General features: G+C 37.8%; 1 protein-coding gene across 3 annotated transcripts in view; it reads right to left on the bottom strand.

Moving 5' to 3' along the window:
* Positions 1-229: 229 nt before the first annotated feature.
* Positions 230-15659, bottom strand: part of VEPH1 (ventricular zone expressed PH domain containing 1) — a 138080-nt gene continuing 122650 nt past the window's right edge. For all 3 annotated transcript variants that reach the window (XM_053461392.1, XM_053461391.1, XM_053461393.1), the window contains 2 exons: positions 7217-7353; positions 230-845 (listed from right to left, as the gene is read on the bottom strand). In XM_053461392.1, the coding sequence (XP_053317367.1) occupies positions 609-845; positions 7217-7353 (374 nt within the window). In that variant the 3' untranslated portion in view covers positions 230-608. The remainder of the gene's footprint in view (positions 846-7216; positions 7354-15659) is intronic.

The raw sequence follows: 15659 nt of genomic DNA, 5'->3' as shown, positions 1-15659 counted from the left end.
ACTCATAGACCCATAGATCTATTTTCTCTGCTTGTACTAAACATCTGGAAAGGGTAGCCAAACCTATTGGTTAACTAAGATTTTAATATAGGCCTGCATTTCCCTAATCTTATCTCCTGTTTCAACTATGAATGTGCTTCTGCTTTTAACGTTGAATAATATCCTGGCAATGAATTCTATTTTGATCTTAAAAATAAGTGACACACTTTAAGTAAAATTCACAAAAAATGAGAGAGTGCAGGAGAGTAGCGGTACATTATAGTTCATTAAACAGGCTTCAACCAATTAACACGAACATAACTAATTCTGTAATATGATCTTGTGCAGTCTTTGGCAATAGAGCATCTGTCTAACTTTCTTGACAGCCAACAGCTGGCCGTAACAACCCCCCACAAGGAATGCAATTCCTTTAGTGACAATTTACTAATTTATAAAATTAAATGTGAGCTACATAACGCAGTGTTACGTTTCTCTCATTTCAGGCAGTACCTCTCCTAAACATCATTAAACTGTTTTTGGTCCAATGACTTCTATGTTGTTTTTGTGTCTTCCTCTAGAAGCATAGGATCATTTTAGCAACATGTCACAAACAGTCAAATAACAGAACACTACAAATATGTGGTAGCCTCTCGACTCTCTCTTTCTTTAGCTTGTGCAACAGCAACATTGATACATTGTAGCCATTCCTCTGCGTTCTTTTCGTCCTTGGCCTTGAAGATGTATGTCTTATTTTCTGTGAAGATCTCAAAAGCACGGGGCAGGGTGCGATCCCTCCGTTTCTTGGCCACAACCTTCACACTCTGAACTTTGCTCAGCTCGATAGGGCAATCATCAGGATCATCTTTCTGGAAGAAAGTCAAGAACAATACTATGTATCATATATTTAAGAGAGATGTGTTTTCCAGATATGATATGTGTAAATGAAGAGTAAAAAAAACCCATAACATGCTATTTAATTCTGTTTTATTACGTAAAACTGCATATCTTTAAAATCAGCTACAAATTATATTTCAAGATGTACCTATATAAGCTTATAGTCTATTAGGAAGTCGCAAAGTGAAGGTATACTTATGCCAGGATTGTGAAGGTGAGGGAAACAGATGATTGCAGGTCACGTGGTATTAAATGGATAGATCATGTGATTTTCAGGTTGGGTTTTAGCAAAGGTTTAAAAAGTAGGAGAGAGTGTGACAGGATCGGATAAGGATTTCCAGAGGATAGGTACAACACAATAAAATCCTGGACACACAGACGGGACACCATTTTATTCTTTCATCCTAGTCTTCATTGGGAAGTTTTTTGGTTCCCAACAACATAGACTTCGAAAACTGCAGCAAGCTTGGTTGAAAGATTTTTATAACCAAAGGAATAGCAAAGGAATAAAAAATGCCCAAAATTAGATTAGTTATAGTCAAAATGTCAACTGCCATCTTAGCTATGACAAATGAAAACAAAGGATTTTTTGAAGTAACTAAACTTCATATGCAGTGGAATTAATCCTATATAATGTTTATTGATATTGGTAAACGAGTTCCCCATACATATTACAATGCAAACATTGCAGCATTTGTCCACGTCATTGTTTTGTCCCTACACAGTTAAGTTCTACATAGTACATTGAGGTGTGCAAGAATCTGCAAACATACATTAGGAACAAAACAGAACCACAGAAAACAAACACCCTCGAGCTTTACATCTCTCAAGACCCCTTGCATTCCAGAGGCAGCGGTTTGAAAGCGATTTCACCATAAAGCACATCTGCTCTTAATTTCGCTACATAAATGTGGAATTTTGGCTTCATAAAAAAATGTTGTGGTAGATGAAAGATTCCCTTCTGCGGACAGACTAGTGGCCATCAACTAATTTCCACCTTTTTTAATAAATCCAACATCTCTGCGATTCATCCAGGAATGTGTCACATTCAGTTATTCTGAGCCTTGTTTGTGTTTGCTATACTCATGAAAACAAAACCACTCTCTCATCCTATCTATCTAATCCCAAGTGTCCGTTTCATTAAGTAAATACATTAGAATATGAGAATAAGCAGAAATCTAAGAAATCTAACATGGGAAATTACAACTCTTCTGGGTTGCCAAAAAATAATAAAATGCTCAAGTTTGCAAAACCCCTTAATTTAGCAATTACATGATTACTAGGTGCCAGTAAGTGGTTTGCTAGTATTAAAAAAAGGGTAACACCAGTCAGAGCTCAACATCATTAAATCCTTAAGATTTGGAGCCCAGAAGGCCATACATTGTTTCTTTAGGTTCAGGTCTCTTGGTTGCAACTTGACATTCGAGCTGATGGACTTTGAGGATGCACAGCACAATTTTAAAGTGAAAAAAACACTTCGGTCTGGCAACAACCTCTGATTTCACAATAGAGACAAAGACAATTTGGAGTAAAATGGTTAGCTGCTCATTTTGTCACTGCTGTTTCCAGTGATTTGGAACTAATACTCATTTCCTGAGCAGTTAGGAGATTTCTTTGGGGTCCATGTATCAAGCAATGCCTGTCACACTATGTTCTGTTGTTTGGGTTATTCTATCACGCATCTCATATTACAGCCCAGTATGTGTTTGGCTGTAATTTGAGTGATTATTTCTATAGGGACACGTAAGAGGCCTCAAATGTTTCATGTTGAAATATATTTATGTCTTTGTACAATTGTTTTATTTATTGGAAATCTCAAACACTTTCCTTTACTCTAAAACACACAATTCAATATTGTAATGACTTGGCATTTTTTATTTTTCTAGGATTACTTTATGATGACTTCCTCAATAATATTTTTGCTAGTACTCTATATTTACAGTAGTATTGAATTGTCCAAAATGTCTTGGTAAGCTGAAGGGGGCATGCCAAGACATTTTGAAAAATGCTATGCTTCCATCATGACTATGCCCAAGTGCATGAAATGAGGTCCATAAATACATGGTTGGACGAGTTTGGTTTGGAAGAACTGGCCCGCACAAAGCCCTGACCGCAACCCCATCCTACACCTTTGGGATAAACTGGAATGGAGATTGTGAGCCAGGCTTTTTTTGTCCAACATCAGTGCCTGACCTCATATATTAATGTCTATGTATTTAGAATGTGATGTCATCAAAGTCCCTGTTAGTGTAATGGTCAGGTGTCCCAATACTTTTGTCCATATAGTGTATGTATGTATATATATATATATATATATATACAGAAAAGACTGCATTGCTTCACACTGTGCAACTTCATATTATAAAACTACCAGATTTTGCGTAAATCTGTTAGGCCATCAACACGATCATCTTATATGTTCTTGACCTTTTATGAGGGTAGTAAAATGACCTCACCTGTGTTAAGTAAATGCTTATGTTCATGTTGACTTGATTAATAATAAGCACATTCTTGTAAATAAATGTATAAATACTTCAGTATGGGGTAGGGGATTTCTAGGGAAAAATCTGGATGACTCTTGTAAGTTTACATTACTTGGCATGTTTCCTCTCAATGGAGATTTTTCCAAGCTAGCAGTCATACAACTCCTGGGGGTTATACATTTTGATACAATCAAGCACATGCCGACTTAAAAGTATGCAGAAATACCTCATGCGATGTAAAAGGGGGCTGATTATATCATACAGATCCCCCTCGGAGTTTCCACTGGTTAACTGGGTCTTGCTAGTCACATGGACTGTACTGCGATAATAAAGGTAGGAATTTGAGTAATGAGACAGCAGTCCAGAAATTAATTGTATTCTTATGTTAACAATGCTTCATCAATGTCAAGCGCAAAAGCTCTGATTTATTTAATCATATTAACAGGATTTATGAATTTTGTATCATCGATAAACAAAAAGTCAAAGGAACAAAATTGATAATAATAAAAATAATTAATTCCAATATAATGGAAAGTACTGCTGTCCAGCCTGCAGCTTATGGGCCAAAATCCATGCATTTTGTGTGACCCCCAAGCCTGTTCGAAAAACAGTTATATAACTTATATAACTAATGCTACATTGTAGCTTTCTACTGTAAAGTTCAACAATGACCATCTGGATGTGGATCTATGCTTAACAAAGTAAATCAAATGAAAGTTTCTTACATTATGTGACCATGTGTTACTATCGAACAATAACACTAAGAGTAAATGTTTTTTTGAGAAATTGTGAATTTCTCAAATTCAGTATCATTCCAATTTACTTTGAAATCTAACGCTATATGTAAGCATACACGCATACATACCCTACTCTGATACTAAGGAAAACAACACACGTCTTCAAAGTTCTATGTGAAAAATTCCAGCAAATGGCCACAAACCAAAAATAATTTCAAGAAAAATATCACTGTTTATTTTTGCTGTAATATAAAAGGAAAGAAACACATACACTGCTATTACCACAGAAGGTCTTTACCAACTTGTAAGAGAGGAGAAAACGCTGGGCAAATAGCTCATATATCACCAAGTTTGACATTAGTGTTGCTTCTAAAAAAACAAACAATATTCAACATAAAAATCATAACAAGAAAGACAAAGTGTACACCCTCTAAACTATGCAACAGATCAACTTGGATCAATTGCCGGAGGATCTATACAAACCTTTACATTTTTACAAACACATTTATTATAGACTGAAAGATATTACCGTATTTGCTCAATTATAAGACAAGGTTTTTTCCAGAGCAAATGCTCTGAAAAAATACCCCTCGTCTTATAATCGGGGTCGTCTTATAATCAGACCTCAACTAGGTCTGACTATGAGACTAAGATCCAGATCCCCCACAGCAATGCAGGGGACCTGGATCCTCCTGTCCCCCCCCCCAACTTACCGGTACTTCTGAGTCCCCGGTGCTTAGTCCGGGCAGCATGTAGAGCTTTACGCGATTCTGAAGCATACACGTCAGCTGGTTAACTCAAGGTACAGATGTATGCAGTTTTCATTAACACGTACAAACACATTCCAGTGTCCCCAATCTACAACTTTAATCATGGATATCTTAACACCTGGTCGGTGTCACCACTTCACATGTCTCCATTAACTCTTAACACTTCCATTGACGTCTATTTTTCCCAAAGACAGGAGGGGTATGCTTTTCATATTTGTCATACAAGCCCATTTCACATTCTAATAAATATATAAATAGATAAGATTTTAATAATTGGCCACCATAGGTCTTTTTTTTTCTAAAGTTTGTATTAGTTTTTCCACTAATAACAAACAAACAAAAATGTTATATAGTGTCAGGAACCAAAGATGGAGTTCAGGAGTCAGGGCCTGGTGCAGGGTGACTGCACTCACCCGGGTGTTGAGCACCTAGGGTTATGCAGCCACATACCAGCGCCCTGACATAGCAGCGGATGTTGTCCAGAACAAAACAAAGTGATATCCTGCAGGCACCCTGGAGCAGGCATGAGACATAGCACTAGAATCATGTGCAGGATGCTGCAGGATGGGAGTATGGAAGCTAAGCAGAGTAACAGCTGAAACATAGTGAGCAAGGGGGAACAGAGCAAGCAAGGGACAGGGAGACCGAGCAAGAAACATAACCAGACAATACATACACCCCTCTACCGGGGATTCAGGACAGGACACCCGTCTACCGGGGATACAGGACAGGGCACCCCTCTACCAAGAATTCAGGACAGGACACCCCTCTACCAGGGATTCACGACACCCCTCTACCTGGGATTCAGGACAGAACACCCCTCTACCGGGGCTTTAGGACACAACAAAGGACAGGGAACAAAGCAAGGAACACAGGGGATGGAGTAAGGAGCCGAGATCCTCAGACGCTTCTCCTTTAAGCAAGAATAGGAACTCTTAACTGGGCCATGGGGAGAGGAAAGAGGAACCGAGATCCTCAGATGATTCAGGGAATAGAGGGCAAAGGCACATATGAGACTGACACACATGAATACAGGAACTAGCCTAGGACTATGTGATAAACATTTGGAGATTCCGTCACATCATATGGCCATAGTATGCTTAGCCCACCACTACACCAAATATACTCCAATATTCGTGGGTCCTAGCACTAAACCCTGCCTACTGAAAAACTAAAGCTGAACATTGAATCTATACACAGAACAGAGAAGAACATACCTTTAGACTGCAGACTGAGACAAACATAACAAACGGGTGGGACACACCTTATAAAGGAAACAGAGCTAAAGCAAAGAGCAAGACTGGAAACAAGGAATCAGAAGCACAGAACAGAGCATACGGAAATCCAGGAACGCATTGTAGCGAAAAAAGGGAAAACCAGAGATATGCAGCTCCACAGCCTGGATGGGGCATGACATATAGTATAACTGACTTGTGTGAATTTAGCTGGTTTATTATACTTCTTACTTTCCAACAGAGGGCGTTAAAAAAAGAGGTAAAGTAAAAAAGAAAACCAAACGGGACACCGTTCCATAGGGCCACTAAGTTACCTGCACACTAACTAAGGTATGAGCACAATTCAACTGTTCCAATGACAGGAATATACGTCCACATGCTAAAAGGACTAAGGGGAATAAAATGGGCTTCACTGCTTTAAAGCCAGTGGCCTACAGATCGCATGTGTGTCACTGCCTGCGTAATACATGTAGCCGCACACTACACTTTTATAAAAACATAGCTGTTGAAATGTACAGCTGCATCATACATTATGACATCCGCTGCCTGAATGTCAGGTGGCTATTGGGCACTGGTCCACTTAGGATCTGCCTGGTGTGCTCGAGCTTGACATGGCCAAAATATGAATGAAAAGCCTCTCATTGTATAGAATATTTGCATGAAAAGTGAAAAACTCTTTCCTAACTTTCTGAATTGACACCTTAACAGTTATGTTCAATGTTTGTTGATATTTGTCCAGGGCTCAGTTTTGAATGTAAACATTTTTATATTGATTGTTCTTGTTTTTCTTTAGGCTTTGAAGTTTTCTTTCATATATGCTGAACATTTGGTTGCGTTCCATTTCCGGTTCCTTTTGATTGAACAGCATGTACTGTGCTGTTCAAGGCATCTCAGCGCCCTTAAGACCAGTTAAAGCATAGTCCATTTGATCCACATTTGTAAAGAAAAGATACTGGCCCCACAGATTGAAAAAACAAACATGACAAGAATTTTTTTGGCAGCTGGCTACTGCACTGTACTATTATGCGAATGAAGAATAATTAAAACCTTAAGGGGAGTAAAATAAACAACAATGAAAAAAAATAAATAAAAACGATGTACTGTACGAGAACACTCACAGATTTTCCTTTGCGAAAGAGAAGCTGATTTCCTGCCAGGGTGAAATAACGTGTTTTCCATCGTTTGATAAACTTCCATCGGACCTGTTTTTCTTTAAGTTTCCCTTCAATGAGAGGTTGGCCTTCTTGATTTACGACTGCAAAAGACAAAACATAATCATTAAAACAATTTCTTCCGATGGCTGTGAATATCAAAGCATGGAAACAGGCCAGAAACAATAGGGATATTTAGTTTTAAATAGGGGGCTCCATTACCAGTGCATTAATGGAGGAAAACACAATGTAGTATGCATTCTTAATTACTGAAATAATTTGTTATTGCAGGATACATATATATACATACACATACATTCATAAGTGTATGTGCCAGATTACATTTTTACAATCCTTTCATTATCTTTAAACTGTCTAATGCATTTGCACACCATATTCTGTCAAACATATAGATCTAAACTGTATCTTTAAACTTCTATGATCTTGCCAAATGCGTTTCCACAAACCAATAGCAAAATCATTTTGCTTTTTTTTTTTTTTTTCTCATGTTACAGTTTTGTTGAGTTTGTTTATACACAGTCTGTTCTTGGTAATCAAGAAAATCTGTTCATATGGATATTACAGGAAGAATCTCCTCTTTGTACTTGGCACAAATAAACATATATTATTTTTTTTTTTGTAGAATAACTTTTAGTCCATTGCCCTTTTGTTTTCTTACACAGAAGTATGTTATGTGGCCAAAATAAAGAATATGTCAAGTTACTAACCATTTCTGAATTTCTTGCCCAAAATATCCCAAGAGGGAAAAAGAAACCAACTAGGCATGTGTGATGTGATTGTATTTGTAGTTCTGTGCAGGGCTGGTGCAAGGATTTTTGCCACCCTAGGCAAAACATAATTTTGCCGCCCCCTGGCTGACTTGCTCCCACTCCTCCCCATAGGGGCCGTGCTTACTGAATGACCGCGGCCGATGGCTCGCGTCTGCAGCCTGCACTGCCTGCCTTCCTCCCATCAAGTGGCCGCGAGCCGTGAGCGCGCTTCTAATGAATGTCACAGCACCTACTTTGCCTATAGGTGGCGGCAGGCCCGGTTCTGTGTTCCTTAAAATTCAACAGATGAAATTCAAAGATTGCTAGAATGAGCAACAAAAAATAGTTTGGTCTTTTTTTATATCGCTTGTTAGCCCATAGAGAAGATGCATCTTGAAGCACATTATGGTAGACTTCATCTTGAAAAATTTACAATGCATGGTTTTCTGTAGACTGAATAATAAATGAACAGGCTGAATGTCCAGTTTTCCAATAGTTTTGTATGACATATGATTTCATGTAACACTATGAAAGGCCATGATCACCTTCAATTCTATCCATTACAGCCAAGTTACAACAATTGTTTTTGGATCAGTATCCTGATATGTTTCCTCTACTTAAGTCTCAAAAGGTTTTTATTTCATTTCATACATCTCAATATAGGAGGACAGAATTCAAAGAGCAAATGATTTATGGCAATAAATACTGGACAACCAGGATACATGCTTTGTGCTATGAAGTTTCTTCATAAGCTGGTTAAAAAAGAGCTTTTTTGGTGAGATTAATATATATATCGCCAATCCAATATAACAATTAATGGCAGACATTTACATGTTTAGGTGAGATGTTGGAACAAAGACTTATAACTGTTAGAGTTCCCTGCATTTTTGTCACTAAGCAAGCTGATCAACATTTTTCATTGTTGCATGCCAATTGTTAAGTTCTTATATTTAAAAGAGGTTTGAATGCTTCGATGTAGAACCTGAGAATCAATGCCTTTCATAACGAAATCCTGTATCTGTCTATGCAGTGCCCCATTATGTGGTGTTGTAATTATAAATCTTGTTTTGTAAATCAACAGAATATGGCTGTGAAGTGTGAACCAATACTCAAACCCATTCCCTCCACGGTTACACCTTTATTTATGCAAGGTGGACACAGCTATACCTAATTTTCCTCTCTGTGATATACCGACCATATAACTGGAAATAACTACACATAGAATAACTTAGACACTGTAATCATCTACATCCAGGAAATGGACGCAGCTTGTGCTCCCCATATGTCTTTCGAATACCCTCTAGGAATCGCTACAATAATTTTGCCTATTATTGTACCAGATGTTTCTGAAGCTAAATAAATTATCCCTCTGAACATTAAATCCTTAGAAATCCTTAAGGCTACTAAGGCCCATGAAAATGTTAACCACTTTCATCAGAAAGATTTACAATATAAGAGGAATACAATGTTAGCCCTCCCCATTATATGTGAAAAACTGCACATCAGTGCTATCCATTCAATTCTATCCATTACAACCAAGTAACATTGTGTAACTTAATAATATTATAAAAAAAAGACCCAAGAAGGGCTAGAGTGTTTTTTTTTTAAAGCACGTGTTGATCTTTCATTGTTATTTGCCATGTCGCCAATTAATGGCTAGATATAAACAATTACCTACAAGGTTAACTATTAATGGTTATTGGCCATGAATGACTTGATGCAAACCAACATCCACATGAAGATATATTTTCCCCACTGAGGGGATGAAAATTACCTTCAATAGGCAAATACCCTATCTATCCGCATTATTGTGATGGATGGTTATTTGTGAAGAGACATCAGTCCTGGAGTAGATGACCAAAGTTAGGGCAATGGGGGTTGCGATATAAGAGATGCTGTATACTAATCTCCATATTGTATTTATATATGTATCTGTTTTGATAGCAGCATAACCTGATATGACTTCTGTGAAGATCTACACAAGATAAGTGTTGTTCTGACTGAAGCCAAGATCTCTTGGCAAACACAAACTTCATAATCCAAGTGTTTTACATAATAACAAATAGTTTGGCAACACTCATCTATCATTTTCTTATGAGCAGGGGTACCCAATGTCCCTTGATCCCCCCCCCTCAACTATATAGCCGATGCCCATACCCCACGGCCAAGCTCACAACTGCCTCCTTCTATATCATATACTAAAATAAATAAAAATATAAAAATACATTTAACCTACTTTTTTCGAAAATCCAAGTAGGGAGGCAGGAAATTATTATTATTTATTATTTTATATAGAGCCATCAGATTCCGCATCATTTTGCAAAGGGTAGACAGGACATAACAATTAGTATATAACATAACAATATACAGAACAATAGGTGAGGAGTGCCCTGCTAAAATGAGCTTACAATTTACGGTGGAGTTAAGGTGTATTACACAAGAGGTAAAAAGTGCCGTTGATAAGGATGGACCAACATTGCAGGAAATGGACTAGGAAAAGTGAGCTAGAGGAATATGGGAAGAAGGGTGTTAAGGCGGAGGTTCATAGGCATCCTTAAAAAAGTGGGTCTTAAGGGATTTTTTGAAGGACCGAAGGCAGGGGGAAAGACAGATAGGCCAATAAAAGGCATTCCAAAGGGATAGGGACAGTCCTTGAGAAGTCTTGTAAGCATGCATGCGAACTAGAAACCAGAGGAGAGGACAGATGGAGATCAGTGGATGAGCGGAGAGACCGGTTAGGAGGGTATTTAGAAATGAGTGAGGAGATGTAAGTAGGGGAACCACTATGAAGAGCTGTGAAAGTAAGAGTAAGGATTTTGAAATGAATCCTGAAGCGCACAGGCAGCCAGTGAAGAGAGGGACAGAGGGGGGAGATGTTAGTAAAGCGATAGGTGAGGAAGATAAGTAGCAGCAGCATTCATGGTGGATTGAAGAGGAGCAAGACCAGCTTAGACTGAGTTAGAATAATCGAGGCAGGACAAGCGCCTTAGTGGCATCTTGTGTTAGAAAGGGACATGTGGGTAATGTTTTTAAGATGAAAGATGCAGTTTTTTAAAAATACCACTTTGAAATCACCATCCCAAATAGTGCTACCCATCCCACCAAATCAGACTTTTTCTTTAAATCATTCTTTATTACATATTTTTTTAATACACATTTTAGTTTGATATTTTTTATTGTTTTATATAGCGCCATCTTATTCCGTAGCACTGTACAATGGGTAGACAGAACATAACAAGTAGTATATAACATAACAATTTGACTTACAGAAGCAACAGGTGAGGAGGGCCCTGCTCAAATAAGCTTAGAATCTCAAAAAGTCTTTTCCTACAATCTATAGGAGGTATTTTATTCAAGGTAGTGGTTCTAACAACTAATTCTAAGAACTGGCATTACTCAAGAGGAAATCAAATGCATTTTACTTAGCTAGTAACTTTCCCAAAACAAAAACAAAAATGTTTTACTGCTGTAAACCTTCAATTTCAAGTTTACCCTATCCACGAAAAAAAGACAGAAACCATGGAAATATTTAGTGTATAAAATGAATGAAGAACATGTAAACCACACAAGCATTTATCGCAATTAACTAACATCGTGCCTATACTCACTTATGAGTGCCCGCCTGATCCCTCATGTCTTATTATTAGGAATTTGTCCGGTTCCATAACATGGAGAATACATTATACCAACTATGTCCATTACAGCTGGCAAGCATTCCATAAATGTGAATCAACATAAAAGTTTCCACACAATATTTTACATAAATTACATATTTCTTTCTTTTTTTTATCCTTATTGACTAGTTCAGAAATGTTTGTATAACAGCATCAAAACCTTTGAAGGGACCTATTTAATAACTTAACATACTCATCATTGAGTACTGCAAATATGGTTTCTGGATCATTATGGCCAGATATAGGCCTGGGTATGTTAAAGGAATTGTTCAGTGGTGCTCGGCAAGTCAGTAGGAATAGCATATATAACTAGAAAATGATTGTGAAAATGTGCTATATTTACTGTGGATAAATATAACAAAAAATACAATTAAAGTTGGTTTTATAAATAATATAGTACAGCATATGGATTTGTTTGTCTGTTTTTTTACTGTAACCCTTTATCAACTGTATTTCATCTACCGTATTTGCTCGATTATAAGACGAGGTTTTTTCCAGAGCAAATGCTCTGAAAAATACCCCTCGTCTTATAATCGGGGTCGTCTTCTAATCAGACCCCAAAAAAATGCTGGCGCCATGCTGCTTACCGGTCGCGAGCAGCGTCTCTTCTGTTAGAAGCAGGGCAGGAAGCTTGCAGCGTCCTCACAGAACTCTATCTCCCCCCTCCCTCCTCTGAGGGCGGGGCCAGAGAAGTTGCTACAGCCGGTCCCCTGCAGAAGTCTGCGAGTGGGAGATCTGCAGTTCAGGTGAGGGGGTGGGGGAGGGTTTTTGAGTATGTGTGAAGTGTGTGTGATTAAGGGAATGAATGAGTATTTAAATGTTTGTGAATGAGTGTGAGTGTGTGTGTGATAGCATGGATGTGTAAGGGGGGTGGGGGTTGTAGCATGGCATATGGAGGCTGTAATCCCACTGCTATCATCCCCAGGTTCCAGCATGTACTGGCTGCCTTGGCTTGATAGGAGTGTGATTGCTGTTAGCAGTTTGATATATATCAAACTGCTAACAGCAATCACACTCCTATCAAGCCAAGGCAGCCAGTACATGCTGGGTTAAAAGGCATATCATGGGGCTGAGTGGCATATAGGGGGTTAAAATGCATTTCTGGACCTCCAGAAATGCATTTTAACCCCCTATATGCCACTCAGCCCCATGATATGCCTATATACCTCCAGAAATGCTTTATACCCCCCTATATGCCACTCAGCCCCATGATATGCCTTTTAACCCCCTATATGCCAGAGTGGCATACAGGGGTATAAGGCATATCATGGGGCAGAGTGGCAAATAGGGGGGTATAAAGCATTTCTGGGGGCAGAGTGGCATAACTGGGGGGGGCAGGTTGGCAAATAAAAGGAAATTTAAAAAATATATTTTTCTCAATCATAGCTTTTATTAAACATGAAAATAATTTACATTAATTAATATTTACTGGTAAAACTTTTTCCCTATAGGGTAGTCTTATATTCAGGCTTTTTGTTTTTTTCCTAAATTAATATTTTGATTTTGGGGGGTCGTCTTATAATCGGGGTCGTCTTATAATCGAGCAAATACGGTATTTCTTGTACTTAATAATGATGCATATTTATACTAAGAATTAATCAAAAGCTGCTTGAAAATGTCATGTTCTATGTGTTAATAACATACTCTCCCTCCAGAAATATTGAAAGAAAATCAACATTATAGATTATTCCAGTTGGGATTTTTTTTTTGCTTCTCTCTTTTAGAGTCACAAAAGACAAGATTTTTGTATAACTGAAATGATTGCACAATATTCACTAATCGAAGATATTCAACTTAAGTCAACAGTATGCTTTTGTTTTCTAACTTAACTTTTAGAATGTGCTTTATGTAACTTTGCAAAACAAGTAGTATATGACCACTGTAAAATCTGTGTATTTAAGTATAGAAATGAAGAATATTTTCACATTAAAATTTATGAAAACAAATCAATTTAGAAGTTTAGACTTAGAATAATAGTATCCCATATAAGCAACTTGACAATGTAAAGTATTATGACATAGCATACCAACAATTATTATTAACAGGGGCTAACACGGCAAAAGTCAGGGAGATCAGAACGTGCAGGGTACAACAAACAGACCAAGACAGACCAAGAAGACCCTTCTCACAAGCCTACAATGTGTATTTATGGGATGTGTAGTCACGTATTCATGATGGATCCTGCCCTAGACCTGACTCAGGGATCACCCCTAAGCCGTCCCCTCCACGTCATTTCTGAGTGCCATGATATGGTGTGGTATCCTGGTGCTCCATCTCTGAAAGGTGCCCTGTGTTGGGTAAAGTGCTAAAGAGGCCTACTAAGCCTAGCCAGAATATGTCACTGGCTATTGGTATGGAGTATACTGTATACTTTGCAGGGCAGTTAAAAGAGTTCTGTTGGACTTGGACGTTCCTATGCACCACAGCCCCAAGAAGCTAGAAATACACCTGCGCCTTATGAAAGAACAAACATTTTATTTTATAACTCATTTTAGTTTTAAGTAAGTTTAAGTAAGGAATATTTGCTAGTCCACCCCATGTCATGTAAATGGAAACGTAATAGATTTCTTTACAAGTTTTGTGAACATGCATACTTTTCCATCACTGGGGTCACTGCAAGTTAAATGTATCATTTTCCTTGACATTCTAACACTGTCAGATTATTCTAGTAATATTGTGTCAACACCTAAAAAGCGACCCCTGACAGATAATATCCCCCTTTTTTAACGTTCCAAGAAAGGAGGCACTGAAGCTTCTAAGGGGTGTAAACTGTAGGTGAATTGTAAGATCAGGCAACTTAACTATGCGTTGTAATTAGTTCCACAGCATGATGGACATAAAGGACCATGCATAGTTACATCAATGAGCCACAATGCAAACATTTTCATATTGATTATACCAAGCTAATATGGCCTTCCTTGCAAGGAAGCTCACCTGGATAATTCTCCTTTTGAGTTATTATGTAACTTCGTATTTGGCCTGAACTCACATTTTAATGAAAAAAAAAATACGCAGGATGGGTCTAGCATTGCAGGGTTTTAATACAGTAATATACTGGAGCTTTAAGACTTTACTGTGGACGTCTAATGTAAACCAGCTTGCAGGAAGTTTAGGTAGAGCTTAACGTTAATGTATTCAAACCATTTTTTTATTTTATGGAACAGCTTACTTAAAAACATATGTTCTCGTATCCAGGATATAAATGATGGACAATGTTTGCCACACTGGGTATCTCTGTAGCCATGTAGTCTGTGGTTAGGAGCTGTATGTGATTTTATTCGGAGACAATGACATAACTCTACCATAGAAACAAATTCATTTGTATGCTTAATTTGTTGCAGACGACAAGCATACTTCAAAGATTGTACAGTACATGCATTTTATTATCACTATGGAAAATATTGCTTTATACAAAAACAGGAAATATTTAACCCTTTGAATATCAGAAGTCCAGTCACTTTTTTTCCCCTTGAAAGCCGGGCCATTTTCTGTAAATTTATAATATTATAAACAACCTATGCTTTACCTGGGGAAACATACCTAGCTTACATACCCCCCATATCCACTTTAATGCATATAACTGCTGAGCAGTCACTTTAAATATTTTGTGTGGTCCCCCTGAAAATGCATGGAGGGATTTTATTTTAAATGTTAATGCAGGAGTGTGAACTCTTAAGTCAACTCACAACCCTCTGGATTAATGAATCTGTAAATAGATTTTTTTTTCAAACTCACATAAACTCTATTCGTCTGCGTATGAGTGTATGTGAGTTGGCTTTAATACATTTGGGATTGGACTTTTGCCAACCTCATGTTGGTTTGTTGCTGCAAACTCACATTTTCACTAGCTTGCAAGCACTTGTAGTTTAGTATATGGACCCAATGGTCAAAATCCATTGTCTTGAAGGGGTTAAGTAAATGCGCAGATGTATATAAAAAGAGACAAAAGTGCAGTATTAGACACTT

This window comes from Spea bombifrons, chromosome 3 (assembly GCF_027358695.1).
Source record: "Spea bombifrons isolate aSpeBom1 chromosome 3, aSpeBom1.2.pri, whole genome shotgun sequence".
Lineage (NCBI taxonomy): Eukaryota > Metazoa > Chordata > Amphibia > Anura > Pelobatidae > Spea > Spea bombifrons.
This window is presented reverse-complemented; position numbering and strand designations above follow the sequence as displayed.